Here is a 16,746-nt window from a genome sequence, read left to right on the forward strand (position 1 = left end):
GTATTAAATGAATTTGACTTTCCCTTTTTTTCCTCCTATTCTTATTCTATTCCTTCCTCCTAATATCACTAGTTACAGTAGTTTTACCTATATGCTGACAATTCCCAAATCTGTATTTCCAGCTTAAAACTTTCCACTGAAATGCAAACTTCTTATCACCTGCTACCTAATGAATATCCACAGCTATAGTCCTCACAGATACCTCTAAACTTGCTGGCCCTGGTGATACATGCCTGTAATTCCAGCACTCAGGAGCTGAGGCAAGAGGATTTCAAGTTTGAGGCCAACCTGGGCTACAATACAGAACTTGTCTCAAAAAAAAATTTTTTTAAAGGCTCCTCTAAACTTAACACATTAAGAAGGGCACTCAACTGCTTTCCACTTTCCTCCAAATATGCTCTGTCTTCAGAGCTCTCACACCTTCACAAGTTTTTCAAGTCAGAAACCTGGGAGTCACCCTGCATTCTTCCCATCCCTCATTAGATACCCTGCTTCCTTCTCCATTAGATACCCTGCTTCCTTCTCCACTCTAATCTCTTAAATCTTAATTATTACACCAGCTACACATTTTTAATGAGTCTCTACCACTTATATCACCTATGGCCTACAAAATACATTCAAACTAATAAGTATAAAGTACATATTTCATGTCTTGATTCTTAAGTAGAGTACAAAAGGCAGTCCCCTATAGAAGAGGGAATTAGAAGAGAAGATCATTTCCAATTAGTGGAAAGAGATGAATAACTTCTCAAGTAGATACCACTGCTTCCATCCTTGTACTTTATATCCATATAGTACTCAACAGTAGGGCACTGTTAGGTATGCTGCATACATTATGTCATTTAATCCTTATAACACTGACAGTTAAGTATTATCTTAACCAGCTGCCAAGGAATGGCACTATATACCCAGTACCAATCTTTGCATTATTAACTTAGTTCCCAAACTCCACTATATCCTTCTTTAAAACATTGCCTCAACCATGACAGGCTCTTATGATCTACATCTAACACTACTGGTCTTGTTAAATTAAAAACAAGAGGAGGGAGGGAGGGAAAGAAGGAGGGAAAAGGGAGGAAGAATAGGGCAGCAGAGACACTGATTTGAATCTATTCTACAATAATAAATGCAAGGCTTTTTCTAAAAATACCATCAATATCTTCCGTCAGTAATAATTAACCCCCAAAATGCCCCTTAACAATATGGGTACCCATTAATATAACACCATTTAACAAAATTCTTACCTGGCAATATGCATAGTTTCCAAGAGCCTTATGAGCTTCATCAATAACTAGGCATTTTATATCAGAAGCAGGACATGCTCCTCTAGTAAGGTCATTTACCATGACCTGAGGTGTAAGAAAAAGGACTCTCTTACTGCACCAGATTTCCTTCCTGGTGAAAGCTTGAGTAGAACCTGTGAATTAAAGTGACAGCCCACATTCTAAACTTTAGACTGTTACTTTCAGAATGCATATATGCTCTGGCACTCTGCTTAAGTAGAGAACAGTTTGACAATTCATTGGAATGTTACATTTTACACCTCTGATGTTGCCCAAATGTCAAAGTTGCTTTTATCCAAGACAATTAGATTGTCCTCAGATAATTCCTATAGAAGGTCATAATCTTCAGTGGGAAATCCTTCTTGGGAAGAATGCTAGGAAACACGTCCAGTTATCTGAGAGGTATACATAAAAAATTGCTTCAGAACACTCTGACAAGCTACAGGGAATCTCTGAAGGTTAAACTAAAAAATGCATCTATGGACTTGCTATAAATGAGGGTGTTTTATGGTAGAGAATGAAAGATAAGCATATTTGGGTTTGAGAACTATTCCACATGACTCAGGAGTTCCTGTAACACTATTTCCACCAGAACACGTTCTCTCCTAGGAATCTAGCTCACAATTGCAAATGAACTGATTCTTTCTGAGATACCTGTCATTTCGGCCATGTGGCACTGTGGAATACCCATCACCTGGTAGCAAGCCTCGATCTGCTGGGTCACCAAGGGTTTCGTGGGGGCCATAAAAACCACCTTGCCGGAGGGGAACCAGCGGTAGAAATTGTACATGACCACGGCGGCAATAAAAGTCTTTCCCAGTCCGGTGGGCAGACACACCAGTGTGTTGCAGAACAGGGCTGTCCGGGAGATGTGCAGCTGGTAGTCTCGCACTGGGCAATTGGTCGGATAAATCCACAGGGCGCCCGCCGAAGTGCAGAAACCGCCATTCTTGAGACTCAGCTGCTGCTCAGCCTCGTACACCGCGACCAGCAGCACATCATCGTCTGCCTCGGGCTGAGCCGCAGCCGCCGCAGGCAGACATGCCTGGGAGCTGCCCGGACCCTGAGCGCCGGAGCTGCTGCGCGGGGCCTTGGAGGATCGGGAAAGGCTCGAGCCCCACGTCTGGAAAAGCGTTCTTTGCCGTCCGCTCATTAGGCCGACAATCCCCAAAAACTTTGCTTGGGCTTGGGCATCCACTGCGCACAACCGCCGCGGCCCCGACCCCCCATCGGTTTCCTTAGCACAAAACTGATACCAAAGGGCGGGACTGCAGGCAATTCTTCCAGTTGAAAATGCCTCTACTGAGTTTGCCTCGGGAATATGATTGGCTGGCTTGCCGGAAACCTTTGCGGCCTCCCGGAAACGCTCTGCATAATTAAGGAGTAACTCTAAATTTGGTCCCCATCGCGATTCTTTTTTATTAAAAGACCATCTACTTTTGATTTGAGTTCCGCTTCCAATCATGTGTCTGGGCGTCACTGCTAAAGTGATACCGCTTACAATTATGAAATAAATGAGCTTAAGACAGAGACAAAACCCATCATTTTGTGATCTTAAAATTATTGAGCATTTAAATCTAGAGATTAGGTGAAAAGTGTGTGGACAGATCTAAATAACACATCTTATTTCTCCATCTAATCGGAGAAAAAAAATGCCAAGGTTTTTTCACTGTTAGGAGCAGCAACCCATAATTTTCATATTTTATTGTCTAAAGGAAAATGAATGTGGCCTATTATTCATAAGAAAATTAAACCAAATAATTAAAAGGCATCTCCATGTACCATCATCAGAGCTTTGTTTTTTGCTTGTTTGAGACAGGTTCTCGCTAATGTAGCCCTGGCTGGCCTGGGACATGCGTTCCTCCTGTCTCAGCCTCCCCAATGAAGGATTGCAGGTGGGCGCTGCTGCATCATTACATAGAGCGGCAGTTGTCGGTTTGCAATTATTCTATGCAAGTTGGATATGCAACTTGGATACAATTCCTGGCTTCTTCACTCTAAAGTGGATGACGAGTAAGGTAAAATTCTTTCCCTCGTATATTGAAGAATAATACCTAAGCATCAGAAAGCAGCATCCTGAGTGTAGCTTCTTTATAAGTTTCTAAACTTGCTTTCAGGCAAACTGCTCGTTTTTTGTTTTGTTGAGGGGCGTGTGCATTTAAGTTTGATTTGTGTGAGCTTTAAAAAGGGAGATAGCAGGACATTGGTTGTTCTGATGGACAAGGCCTGAGTCAATTCGAGAATGAACTAGATAAAATGAAAGTAAGAGTCTGAATGCTGTTGTTTTCTTTACATAGGCTTTGGATTGGACTTTGGCAGGCACAGCAGACCATAACGAACAAGATGGCTAATGGCTGGTCATTACCACCACAGTCAGAGGTCGCCCCACACAGGTTCCAACTAAACGTAGTAGGCTTCCTGTCTAATGCGCAGTCAGCCTGCGCGCCACAGGTTTTTCACACCGACTCAACAAAGTAGCCCTCATTGCACAGTCTTAACGTCACTCAAGTACAGGCCCCAATCCTGCTAGGTAGCGCAGCGACCCCGCCCCTCAAGTTCAGTGCAGAGATCTAAGCCACGCCCCAGGGGCGGGGCGGTGGCCAACTGCGGCGGGCCGGCTCAGTGAGGCAGCGGCAGCGGGGGAAGATGGCGGCCGCCGTTCCACAGCGGGCGTGGACCGTAGAACAGCTGCGCAGCGAGCAGCTGCCCAAGAAGGACATTATCAAGTTTCTGCAGGATCACGGTTCAGATTCGGTACCAGAGGCGGCTGGGCGGCCGGGCTGGTGCGGCTGAGGGACACCTCACCCCCCCGTAGATGCCCATACATCCCGAATTCCTCCGTGCCCCCGCCCTCGTCCTCGGCGGCCTGCGGCAGGGAAGGCCAGAGCGGCCCGTGTGCTCCGAGCCGCGCTCCCGCCCCTTGGGCCGCCCTTGCTTCTGCGTGGGGATCGGCCTTTTCTCCCGCAGCTTGCGGGCTGCGATCGCAGAATTACAACCGATAGGGGATCCTTGAGGGAGGGAGGTGAAGGGACGGAAAAAGAAACCCGGATATCTCGAGGGCTCAAGTCGGGGTCGAGAAATAGGGGTATGGATGAGACCCCGGGAGCAGAGGGCTGGCTACTAGGGGTACGGAAGGGATATATGCAACTTGCATTTCTCTCCAGTCTACTATTCGGATGTGAATCCGACTGATTTTTCAAAAACCCAATCATTGTAGCTTGACTTTTATTAAAACTTGAAAAATATTAACCCTTTAAATGATCTTTCTTACCCTTATTCTTAGGGGCGTCACATAATGCATTGGAGTACAGTGGTCTCGCATTGTTATAAACAGTCGGATCAAGAAATTTGTTTACATTGGTTTTTATGTACGCCCTGCGGTTTTTCAGCAGTCTCCATCTTAACCACCCGTCTGTAGTCACAAGTTATTTTTGTCAGACCTGACTTTTTTGTCCTTCAGAAATGAAGATCGTTCATAACTTTACTGCAGAACTATTGTAGTTTGTTGTGCACAGAGTATCCTCCACTAAGAAACAGAAGCTGTAGCGTGCATGTAGTTTCTAAAATTCTGAAATACCAAAATATCAAATATTATTTCTATAATTCTAAATTGTTATTTTTTTAATAGTAATCATATGCATATTCTCTTCTCCAGTGATCACTTACATACTTAAACCTGTGTTTTACAGTCATAAGTTTATTGCTTTTAGGAAGATTATTTCTGGGTTCTTTTGAAGGGGTATTATTTTATTTTCATTTAGGAGGGTCTTGAATAGGAGACGCAAGAACTCCCCAACTTCCACTTGCATAATTTTCCTGGCTTCAGTATCTAATTCAGCAAATATTTATATAACATATATAGGAAAACCTATCTTCAGAGTTTGGGGATACCTGGGTGAAAATGACCCTTCATCAGGAATCTTGTACCATTTTATTCCAATTATTTTCTCTTAAGTAAATATGTATTTCAACTGAAACAACTGAAACAACAGAATAGAGCAGGCAAATCACTTAACATTTAATGTTAATACTGTACTTAACTAAATTCTTAGCAAATTGTTTCAGTATAGAATGTAATGTTAAAACTAGCCAGAGTGGGACAATTCCAAGAGACTTGGATTATCATATTTTTATAACACTAATCATTTAAATGTTTCACATAAATCAATATTTAATGGCTATTATTTTATTGATCAGAAGATACCGAGATGTTTATATCGTAGACATTTTTCTGGAACCTTGCTAAGAGCTTAAAAGAATGCTAAAACAATTGATTAGTTCTGTATAATCAGCTTTTATCTCCTTTTGCCAATCAGCCTTTATTAATTTGGAATATTTCTGTAAGAGGAGGAGAGAAAAAGCAGAGGGGAGAGGGATGGAGTAGTGATGCCAAAGGACATGGTTTTTTTTTTGTTGTTTTGCAGTAGGGGTGGAACTCAGGACCTCATGCTTGCTAGGCAAGCATTCTACTACTTGAGTCAACTCTACCAGCCCTTTTTGGTGAAGGATTTTTCTGAGATAGGGTCTTGTGAACTATTTGCCCAGGCTGGCTTCAAACCTGGATCCTCCTGATCTCTGCCTCCCAAACAACTAGAATTAAGGGCATGAGCTATCAGCACCCAGCTAAAAAGACAGTTTGGAGAAAGTAACAAAATGATTCCAGCAAGGACAAGGCAGGAAAGGAAATAGAATGAAATAAGAGAAAAATTAAGTCGTTAAAATTCTCATGTTACATGAATGACATGGACATATTACTTTTTTTTTTTTTCAGGTAAAACTGGGGTTTGAACTCAAGTGTTCACTCTACCACTTGAGAGCAACACCTCCAGTGCATTTTGACTGGTTATTTTGATAGGGTCTTGCAAACTATTTCCTGAGGCTGGCTTTGAATCTTGATCCTCCCAGTCTCAATCTCCTAAGTAGGATTACAGTACAGGTGTGAGCCACTATTGCCTAGTCTTTTTTCTTTTTGAGACAGGGACTTGCTTTGTAGCCTAGGCTGACCTCAAACTTCTGATCCTCCTGCCTTAGCTTCCTGAGTTCTTTGATATTGCAGTAGTATTTTGGAGCCCATCTGTCAACCTACAATCATATTTGACAGAAAATACCCCAAGTTGTTAAATATTTTATCAATAATAATAACTAATATTTCCTACTTTGTGACAGGCTCTATGCTAAATGCATTAAATGGATCATTATCCTTATAGCAACCCTATGACATAGATGCTGTTATTAATCTTCCACTGCAAGTATGGAAACTGAGTCTTTAGGAAAGTTTGGTCCCTTGTCTAGGGTCAGATAACTAGAATTTTAACCCAGAAAATATGACTCCACAGTCCATGCACTATTCTTAGCAGACTGTGGGTTATAGATAGATCAAGATAGCCATGACAACCATGGCTGGAGGTTCTCAAGGGCAGTGCCAAGTAGTCTTCTGCCATGAGCAGCTGCTTCTTGAGTGCTTGTTGTATAAATGTTCTTTTCTGTGAGTTGAGTGATATAAAAACCATTAGGATGAACCACTGTCACTCCTACATAATACTACAATCATAGCCTTTATGAAATATCATAAATATCTGATTTTTAAATACTTTTTAATGAAGTAGTATATATAAATGTTCGTTAGTACTACTGAAAACATAACAGCTAACATAAAAAGGTTATTTTTTAAGTTTTTGCTTTTGAGATGGGGTTTTGCTGTGTGTAGGCTGGCCTTGAACTCCTGGGCTCAAAGGATCCTCCTGCCTCAGCTTCCCTAATAACTAAGATGACAGGAGTGCACCATAACTCCAGGCTCCATTTTCTAATTTTAAGCTATTTTTACTTAGGGGAAATTATGTTAACTAATTATCTTTTTTTTTTATAGTTTCTTGCAGAGCATAAATTATTAGGAAACATTAAAAATGTAGCCAAGACAGCCAATAAGGACCATTTGGTTACAGCCTATAACCATCTTTTTGAAAGTAAGGTGAGTATTCATGCATTCTATTAGCAGGACATCCTGTTACAAATTTTATTTCCTAAAAGACATTTTAAAAGGGTTTATTCGCAGAATTTGGAGTTTTTCCACCTATAATTTTTCTTAACTGTAATCCTAATTGCCAACTGTCAAATTTAACAAGACTAATCTGCAGTGTGGAAAAATGTTTTGGTGTTTTGAAAGGGACTAGATTTTTATAAATAATTTCCTAATAGCTTAAATTTAGATAAAAAAATTTTTTCTTTTTTTTTTTGGTAGTACGGGAGTGAAATGTCTTCTGCTTGCTAGGCAGGTGCTCTACCACTTGAATCATGTCCCCTTTTTGCTCTGGTTATTATTATTATTGGTGGTGGTACTGGGGTATAATCTCAGGGTCTCACACTTGCTAGGCAGGTGCTCTGCTACTTTAGCCACTCTGCCAGTCCACTCTAGTTAAAACTATTTTTTCTTAGGACATAATGGTCTCTTTTTTTTTGCACAGGGTGGCCTTTACTGCCATCCTTTTTCTTTGTGTGTGTGGTATTGGGGTTTGATCTCAGGGTCTACACCTTGAGCCACTCTACCAGCCTTTTGTAAAGGCTTTTTTGAGATTGGATCTCACAACTGTTTGCCTGGTGGCTTCAAACTGTGATCCTCCTGATCGCTACCTCCTGAGAAGCTAGGATTACAAGCATATGCCACTGGCGGCACCCTGCTCATCCTTCTTTTTAAACACTTCGTGCCATAGCTTGAATGACAGACACACTATGCCAGGCTTTTTCTGACTGGCCTTAAACTACAGTCTTCCGAATCTCAGCCTTCTGAGTAGCTAGGATTACAGGCATGAACTACCTCGCCTGAGACAACAAATTTTTTTTTGTTGTTTTATTATTCATATGTGCATACAAGGCTTGGGTCATTTCTCCCCCCTGCCCCCACCCCCTCCGCCCCCTCAATACCCAGCATAAACTATTTTGCCCTTATCTCTAATTTTGTTGAAGAGAGAGTATAAGCAATAATAGGAAGGAACAAGTGTTCCTGGTTGAGATAAGGATAGCTATACAGGGAGTTGACTCACATTAATTTCCTGTGCATGTATGTTACCTTCTAGGTTAATTCTTTTTGATCTAACCTTTTCTCTAGTTCCTGGTCCCCTTTTCCTATTGGCCTCAGTTGCTTTTAAGGTATCTGCTTTAGTTTCTCTGCGTTAAGGGCAACAAATGCTAGCTAGTTTTTTAGGTGTCTTACCTATCCTCACCCCTCCCTTGTGTTCTTGCTTTTATCATATGGAGACAACAAATTTTTAAGTCATAAATCCATTAGGTCAGTTGGTATTACCATATTACTTAAGCATATTTACTGCATAGAACATGTTTTATGGCGACAGTAAGTTCCATTTCATTAAAGAATTTAAAGACTGGTTCAGATTTAAACTAATCCTTTAGAAAAGCATTTTTTTTAATTCTACAATATTTGATCAGTATGATATGATCATCTTCCCCAGAAAAAAAATCGTTACTAAGGAATTTTGTGAACAGTATTCATATTTTCAACTCTGAGTTGGCTTTTTTAATGTTTATGATTCTTCTTTCAGGATTTATATTGTGAGATGGTATGAGAGGCATTCATTTTAAAATGCATAAGTTTCTTCCTTCTTAGTCATTCCTTGGATGATTTATTTGCATTTGAGTTACATAGCCTGTGTTCATCAGGCAGATGGTCATTTAACTGAGATGCTGAAAATCTAGTCCTTCTTACCTTTTAGCTTGTCCTCAGTATTGATGTTAAAACTTTTTCTTTAATAGCGTTTCAAGGGTACTGAAAGTATAAGTAAAGTGTCTGAGCAAGTGAAAAATGTGAAGCTTAATGAAGATAAACCCAAAGAAACCAAATCTGAAGAGACACTGGATGAGGTTTGTGTATATTTTATTGCCTTATTATACATGTGAATTTTAGAAATAGTGTTTGCACTTATAGTACTAATTTTTTAAACTGAGTAGTAGTTGAATATGGTCACTTCCATTGAGTTAAACTCTTGGAGTGTACTATCTCCCTATCCTTGAAATAGAAATATGCCAAAGAAGTAGTTCTTTACAATTAGTAACCTATCCTATGAAATACTTCTGACTTTATTTAATATTGCCTCCATGTCTTGCCAGACCTTTTGAGCTTTCAAAGCTGTTTTAAGGATGTGATTCTATAGCCAAGTTTGACTGAGTGAAAGAAACTTCCGTTTTAAAGTTATTTTTAGCTTTTTGCAAATGTACATGGTGTCCCCAGCAGGTTCGTCTGTGTCATCTTTCCCAATCTAAGTTTTATATTGTAGTACAAAGTATGAAGAACCAGATAAAATGATTTTTGCAAATGGTTAAGTCTTGGAGCTAAAGACAGCTCCTAAGAACAGCTGTAGGAAAGTTGAATTGATTATAATCTATCTTTAGTTTTTTTCTGGTATTGAGGCTTGAACTCAGAGTCTCATGTTTGAAAGTTCCAGCATATATCTTTAGTTCTTACAGAGATGTACAGCTATTCAATGAAGATGTACATTTGGGTATTATGGACCTAGTATAAATTCATGTGTAGATTTATAGATGTTTATATGATTAAAGGGCTAATTTTTTTTTTTTTTGCGGGACTTGGGGTTTGAAGTCAGGTCTTCATGCTTACTAGTAAGGTGCTCTTACCCACTTGAACCACTCCACCAGCCCTTTCTTGTGATGGTTTTGAGATATCTCCTGAACTGTTTGCTGGGGCTGGTTTCCAACTGTGATCCATCTTCCTCAAATGCCTCCTACTCAACTAGGATTATATGCATCTGGCTTAAAGGGCTAATTTTGCAAATACTTTCCTCAGTGGTTGAAAAGCACAAATTAGCATTTGTGGTATGAATACACATAAAGCAATTTTGATTTATTTACAATGTTTGATATTTTATATATTATATAAATACTAATCAGCTACCAAGTTAAGTAGAACTGTGAATCTCCCAGAAAATTAGAATAAGGGTGGTATTAGGAAGCAGACAGTACATCATTAAGAGATTAAACAGTTATAAGTAAAAGGCAAGTTTCTAAGAGCTAGACATGATTTCGAGGTTATCTTGTAAGAGTCCTTTTACTTCAAAACCTATTGCTGTAATCATTCCTTTCTCAGCTTAAAAGTTCTGTGAATCTTTGATTCTCCTTTTCTTTGTCATGTCTCTTAAAGGACGTCTCATTTCATTTCACTTAACTGGGTAGCTTGAGCCCAATTACATGTTATCTCTGTTTTCCTAACACCCTAGATTCCATAGCCTCTTGTCTAGTCCCTTACTGATCCATGTTGTCTATTTTCTGTGTTCATGCTTTGGTACTGTAGAGGAAATATTATGAAGAAACACATGATATAAATTCATGCTAAATATGTCATGTTTCTTGCTACTCCTCAACATTTGTAATTTCCCTTGCTTGATTCATCATTTCTTAAAAACCAAGTATATTCTAAGGTCTGTCAACCTAAGCGATAGTGACATTTTGGCTAATTAATAATTCTTTGTTGTTGGGGGTTATCCTAGGCTGTTTGATGTTAGCAGCGTCCCTACCCCTACTTACTAAATTTCAGAGCATCTCTCCTTAGTCTTTGTGTTAATTAAAAATGTGTCTCCAGGCTGAGAGTGGCAGCTCAAACCTATAATCCTAGCTACTTGGATGGTGAAGATTAGGAGGATCATGGTTCACAGATAGCCTAGGCAGCAAGATCTTGAGTCCCCATCTCAGCCAGTGGCTGGTGTGGTGACATGTGCCTCTGTCATCTTGCAGCTACTTGAGGAAGCCAAATACAATTGTGGTCCAGCCTAGTACAGGCATAAAGCAAGACATCCAGACAGTAAAGTGGTGAAAATAGATTTTATTCAGTCTACTGATAATAGAGAAAAACTTAACTTCCATTCAGATTTGAGTGCAGATGATGAGGCCTTTTAAAGGGAGAATGAAGAAATAGAGAGGGGAATAGCATGGACATGAACAGAGGTAAGAAAGTAAAAACTTTAAAGAAACAGGAAATGGAGTGGTATCTATATAAAACCCATGGGGTCTGCTCACTGGCACTTAACCAAAGTCAGGCTCCTAACTTCCTTCAGACATGGGGGCCCTATATTTAGGTGTTAGCTAGAAGAAAGTTCTTGTGATTGGCTTTTTTTCAGGCAGGTGCTTATCTAGAGATAAGGCTTTGAGCTGTTTGAAAGTGTTAGTGCTTGTTCAGGTGTTCATACACTAAGGCGGAGGCCTCTGTCTAGAAGAGGGCTTTCAGGAGTTTGGCTAGAGTTTGGTCAAGGGGTATACTATTTGCAGGGATATTGAACTTTTTACCTACAAGTTTTGGAAAGAAAAAATCTTGAACTAAGGGAAGTGAAAGTGAAGAAAAAAGAAAACACTGTATCACTTGCTTTCCAAACTCAGGAACCAAACAGATTTGAAATCCTTGACATCCAGCCACATTCCTTCTACTTGTTATGAAATTTAGGTGCCAAAACCAATTTGGATAATGTATATTCCTCCATTTCTGAACATAGAAACTAGGTAAGTTTAGATGAAGATACTTTCATATTTGCTCCACCTTTTTTCTCCCCTAAGATTCTAGATAGTTTATATTCATGTTCAGATGCAGACATCAGTACATTCTTTTTTCTGTGGGATTGGGGTTTGAACTAAGGGCTCACACATGCAAAGCAGGCACTCTACTGCTGAGCCACACCTCTAGTCCATTTTGCTCCGGTTATGTTGGAGATGCCATCTCAAGAACTACTTACCAGGGCTGGCCTCGAACCAGATCTTCCCAGTCTCAGACTCAAAAGCAGCTAGGATTATAAACGAGAACCAGTGGTGCCCAGCAGTGTATTCATTTTTATTGGATCTAACAAAAATATCAATTACTGGTGTTAAATAACTCAAACTTCAGAATTTAATAACAATGACATTTCTAACTTTGGGGACTAAAAAATTCATTTTTTTTGTTTGTTGAATAATTAACAGAATTTTGCTGAAAGAATATTGGTTTCCAAAGATGTTGGAAGTTATTTGAAATTAAATTATGGATGTGTAAGTATTCTCATCACATCCTTGAAATGAGGTAGTTTCTTTAATTCATAGAAGTTGAATACAGGAAAATAGTTAATCAGATTTGTCAAACTGACCTGAATTTGGTCACTGCTGGCTCTAAGTAGTCTCTGTCATCTTTCTAAGAGGATATAAATTAATAACTGTATGTATGTTGGCTTCTGTTTGTTTTTAGGGCCCGCCAAAATATACAAAATCTGTTCTAAAGAAGGGAGATAAAACCAACTTTCCCAAAAAGGGAGATGTTGTTCATTGCTGGTATACAGGAACACTACAGGATGGTACTGTTTTTGATACTAATATTCAAACGAGTAAGTCTTAATGTAATCTTATCTTTTTGGCTTAAGACATTGTAAAATATCTGTAAACAGATGAACAATTGGCAGTATCTCTTAGCTATCACTTCCATGTCTTCTATACCTATGATTTACTTGTAAGAAGTCTTCAGTTCACTGATTATTGGCTTGCTATAGTAACATTTGGTGATTGGAAAGCAAAAAATGAGGAAGCTTAGCTAAACTTTAAGGTTAATGTCTGTCTTAGTTCGTTTTCTATTGCTGAGTAATTTATAAAACACTGCAATAGATTTAGTTTGACTCACAGTTTCAGAACTCGCCTTCTGTTGAGGACCATGTGCTAGTCTGTACTTGTGGAAAAGTAAGCAAGTGGGAGTGTGTGAAAGAAAAGCAGTTATAAGAAACAATGAGGGGCGGATGTGCCAGCAAGAACTCATTGCTGTGAGAAAAGAATCAATCCCTCTCAGTGATTTACAGACCCCAACACCTCTCAACACTGCCTCATTGGGAGTCAAGCCTCAACATGAGTATCAGTAGGGCAAAACAATGTTCAAACCATAGCAGCAGGTTCCAAAATACTGTAGTATTTCAGTATGAAAAGCAAAATAATATGCCATTTTAGTTCTGTAAGTATAAGTCCTAATCATCTACCCTTCAGTTAGAGCATCATAACATTATAATTATTAGATCATAATTACTTTTACATTTAAAATTTTCTTGACGAATTTACCCGGCTTTCTTAGTTTCTTTTCAAATACATAATATTGCAATTCTGAAGGCAATTAAATCACTTTCTACTAGAGTTTAATTTCTTAATAAGAACTAAAGTATATCATTAATTATAAGCAAAATCTGTTTTACAGGTTCAAAGAAGAAGAAAAATGCCAAGCCTTTAAGTTTTAAGGTTGGAGTAGGTAAAGTTATCAGAGGAGTAAGTAAGAATGGCTAATAAATCAGTCGATATTCTGAAACATGCTACTTTGGATATGAGGCTATAAGGAATGTGTTGGAGTTAAGACTGGGTGCCAGCTGAACTGGCACAAGTGGTCTATCTCTCAGTTTCCCCATCTGTAAGAGTACTACCTCAGGGTTGTTACAAGATTAAAGGGGTATAACTTAAAGGACATACAATAGTAGGAATTCTAATATTAGTTCCTTCCATGTCTAACCTTTTTATTATTTTCCATGAAGCAATAGTTTGTCAGAAGTATACTTTGCCCTCTAAATTTGTCTTTAAAATTCTTGTAAAACAGTACATAGCTGTCGTGTCACTGAAGTATTCAGTTTTTTTGTTTTGTTTTTGAAGCAATATATACAAATACCTTTATTTTGTATTTAAAGGTATATGGTGGTATACATGTAAGGGGTTGCCCAACTTTGGTAGAGGAAACCTTACAAAAGGTACATATGAAATACATACACAGAAAGCATGATAGGAATCTAGGGACATAGCTCAAGTAGTAGAGCACTTGCCTAGCATCGGAGGAATTTGTTTCTATAAAAACTCTTTGAAATGTGTGAAAGATAACAGAGGAAAACTTTGGGAAAAGGATCTGGACTTAAGCTGTACTGACCATGAAAGTACAAAAGGAGATAAAAGCAACGCAGATAGTTTTCCTTTGTTTCTTTTAAATTGTTAATTACTCAGAGTATCAAACACTGAAATCTGAAATTCACTTAAATACCATTTACAAAAACTCTTAACAAATCACTCTTTTGTAAGTACTAAGATAATGACTTATATATCCAAAGCCCAAAACATCTTGAAACTGAAGGTTTAGAAGAGTAGGGGATTAAGTGTTAAGAGCACCTGCAAAGGCCTGGGTTTGAGCTCAAAAACTGAAAAAAATAATTCAGTACAGCACTAGTTTCAACTGCTTCCTGCTTATACAACGTTGATAGCAACTTAGCAAGCTGAATAATTTTCCTAACTCTACAACTTACTTGCATGCTAGTGAATTTCTTGCAGTCCACCACATTCTCCATTTCTAGATGTGATAAATTTTTATCCATTGACTTTTATGTGATTGTTGCATCTCAATAGAGTACCTGATATTAGAAATAATACCATCTTTAAGATCCAAGTTTGGAAAGTAGAGAGGCAACCCAGAAACCATTATTTCTTTTGAAAAGTTAGCTTTACCTTACTCAAAAGATCTTTGCCTTTTGTAAAATGTTTGCTATTCTGGTATCATGCATGCATTTTTTTTTTTTTTCCTTGCTCTTACCTTTAGTGGGATGAAGCACTCTTAACTATGAGTAAAGGAGAAAAGGCTCGACTGGAGATTGAACCAGAATGGGCTTATGGAAAAAAAGGACAGCCTGATGCCAAGTATCCTTTTTTCCCCTTCATAAAACAACAGGAACAACAAAAGTACTTAAGATCTTGTGAAAGATTCTGTCTAGCTTAGCCTCCAGGTCACAAATCCTAGCCAGTCTAGTCTTTGTGGCTTTCTGATGCTTATGTGCCCAAAACTTTTTTTTACCCCCTTGAGATGGGGTCTTGCTGTGTTACCCAGACTGGCCTCAAGTGATCCTCCTGCCTTAACCTTTTGAGCAGGCTGAGACTATAAGAATGTATTTCCATGCCCAGCAGTAATTGCTAGGCAAGTGTTCTGCCATGAGGCATGCCTCCAGTCATTTAATTTTTGGGACCTTAAATACAGAGCTTTAAGCTTGAATCTTTAAGAAGCAAGTCTGAGATGTTTGAAGGGGGGTTACTTCAAGAAGTTACAAGGTCAAATACAAACAACAGTAGCAAACTGTAGGGTGCTATAGTATCACTTAAGGAAACTACATATGTAGTCAAAATTTAAGGGATTACCAATTGTGAAACGAAGGCTACAGGACCACGTTTACTAATACTCATGACAGTACTTCTCTGATAGACTCAGTTTGTGAACATTTAGAAAAATCAACAACACAATGACCAATCTAATAGATAAATGGGAAGGTAATTTATAACTATTTTATTCTTGTCTTATGGCCCAGTTAGATTACTTATCTCGGAATGTAATAGTTGCTAGCTTATCAAAAGCAGATGGCTAAGCAACAGTTTCTTCTCTCTCATGTGAAGCATAAGACCAAACCCCAACCCCCACTTTTGAGTACTGAGTAGCAGTCTTCATAAAGTAGTTCAAGTGGTTCAGTAACTGACTTAACTTCATAGCATTAGCAAGACATCCTGCCTGGTAAGGAGGATCCTAGTTGAAACTAAGACTCACCTAGACAGCCTCTACTAGTAGGTTATGATTTCGTTTATCATTAAAGGTACTATTAGGAACTGTGCTAGGCCAAGTATGAATTAGCCTCTGAATCACGTTCAAAGCTCTTCTTTTCCCTCCTCTACCTCTTGAGACAGCATCTCTCTTTGTAGGCCAGGCACTCTCAATCCTACCTCAGCCTCATGGATGCCAGGATTACAGGCACAGTCCATTACACCTAAACAGATCTCTTCCTTTGGGTGTTAATTAGTAATATCCAGAATACATAATTCTAATTTTATGCTAATGTTATTGGGGATAGAGGAATTTTCAAATTTAGCTTACCTTGACTTTTCCAACAGAATTCCACCAAATGCAAAACTCATTTTTGAAGTGGAATTAGTGGATATTGATTGAAATACTGCTTCATATTTAAAGACAGCAAGAGTGATAAAACTTGGCCTTGAAACTTATATAACTGAGCTTCTTACTATTGGTATTGGAAGAGTCAACTGGCAAATTCAAGGAATTAAGTTAAAATTTGTTTACTTGATACCAACTTTTAAGAAACATAATTCCCGTAAAAGCTCCTGAAGTCTTAAAATATTTAACCATAGCTGTGTAAAATACTGGTTAAGGAGAACTTTTTCCTTTTACCTCATGTTGTAAACTGAAAGGCTCAATAAAAACATACCAGCTATCTTGACTTGACTGATTTGTTTGGTGTTACAGTATTAATGTTCTGATTAGATGGGCAGGATTCATCCAACTAGGGAGTAAAATTCATAATGAAATTGTCTGGATAGCTTCGCAAATGATACTTTTTTAAATAATTTTTTGCCAGGATACTGACACTTGAATTCAGGGCCTCACACTTGCTAGTCAGGTGCTCTATCACTTGAGCAACTCCCT

At 38.7% G+C, this 16,746-nt stretch overlaps 2 protein-coding genes across 3 annotated transcripts in view; one reads left to right on the forward strand and one right to left on the reverse strand.

Moving 5' to 3' along the window:
- The window catches only part of Fancm (FA complementation group M), a 58,011-nt gene extending 55,417 nt beyond the window's left edge, over nt 1-2,594 (reverse strand). For both annotated transcript variants that reach the window (XM_074068041.1, XM_074068040.1), the window contains exons 1-2: nt 1,938-2,594; nt 1,245-1,417 (exon numbers count right to left, since the gene is read on the reverse strand). In XM_074068041.1, coding sequence (XP_073924142.1) covers nt 1,245-1,417; nt 1,938-2,436 — 672 coding nt within the window. In that variant the 5' untranslated portion in view covers nt 2,437-2,594. The remainder of the gene's footprint in view (nt 1-1,244; nt 1,418-1,937) is intronic.
- Nucleotides 2,595-3,878: 1,284 nt separating this feature from the next.
- On the forward strand, nt 3,879-16,540 carry Fkbp3 (FKBP prolyl isomerase 3). The gene is made up of 7 exons (XM_020181708.2): nt 3,879-4,037; nt 7,150-7,251; nt 9,048-9,155; nt 12,511-12,646; nt 13,495-13,562; nt 14,866-14,963; nt 16,197-16,540. The coding sequence occupies exons 1-7, from the start codon at nt 3,930-3,932 to the stop codon at nt 16,249-16,251; spliced, it is 675 nt and encodes a 224-aa protein (XP_020037297.1). The 5' UTR covers nt 3,879-3,929; the 3' UTR covers nt 16,252-16,540.
- Nucleotides 16,541-16,746: the final 206 nt, after the last annotated feature.

Source organism: Castor canadensis, chromosome 3 (genome assembly GCF_047511655.1).
Source record: "Castor canadensis chromosome 3, mCasCan1.hap1v2, whole genome shotgun sequence".
In the NCBI taxonomy this organism is placed as follows: domain Eukaryota; kingdom Metazoa; phylum Chordata; class Mammalia; order Rodentia; family Castoridae; genus Castor; species Castor canadensis.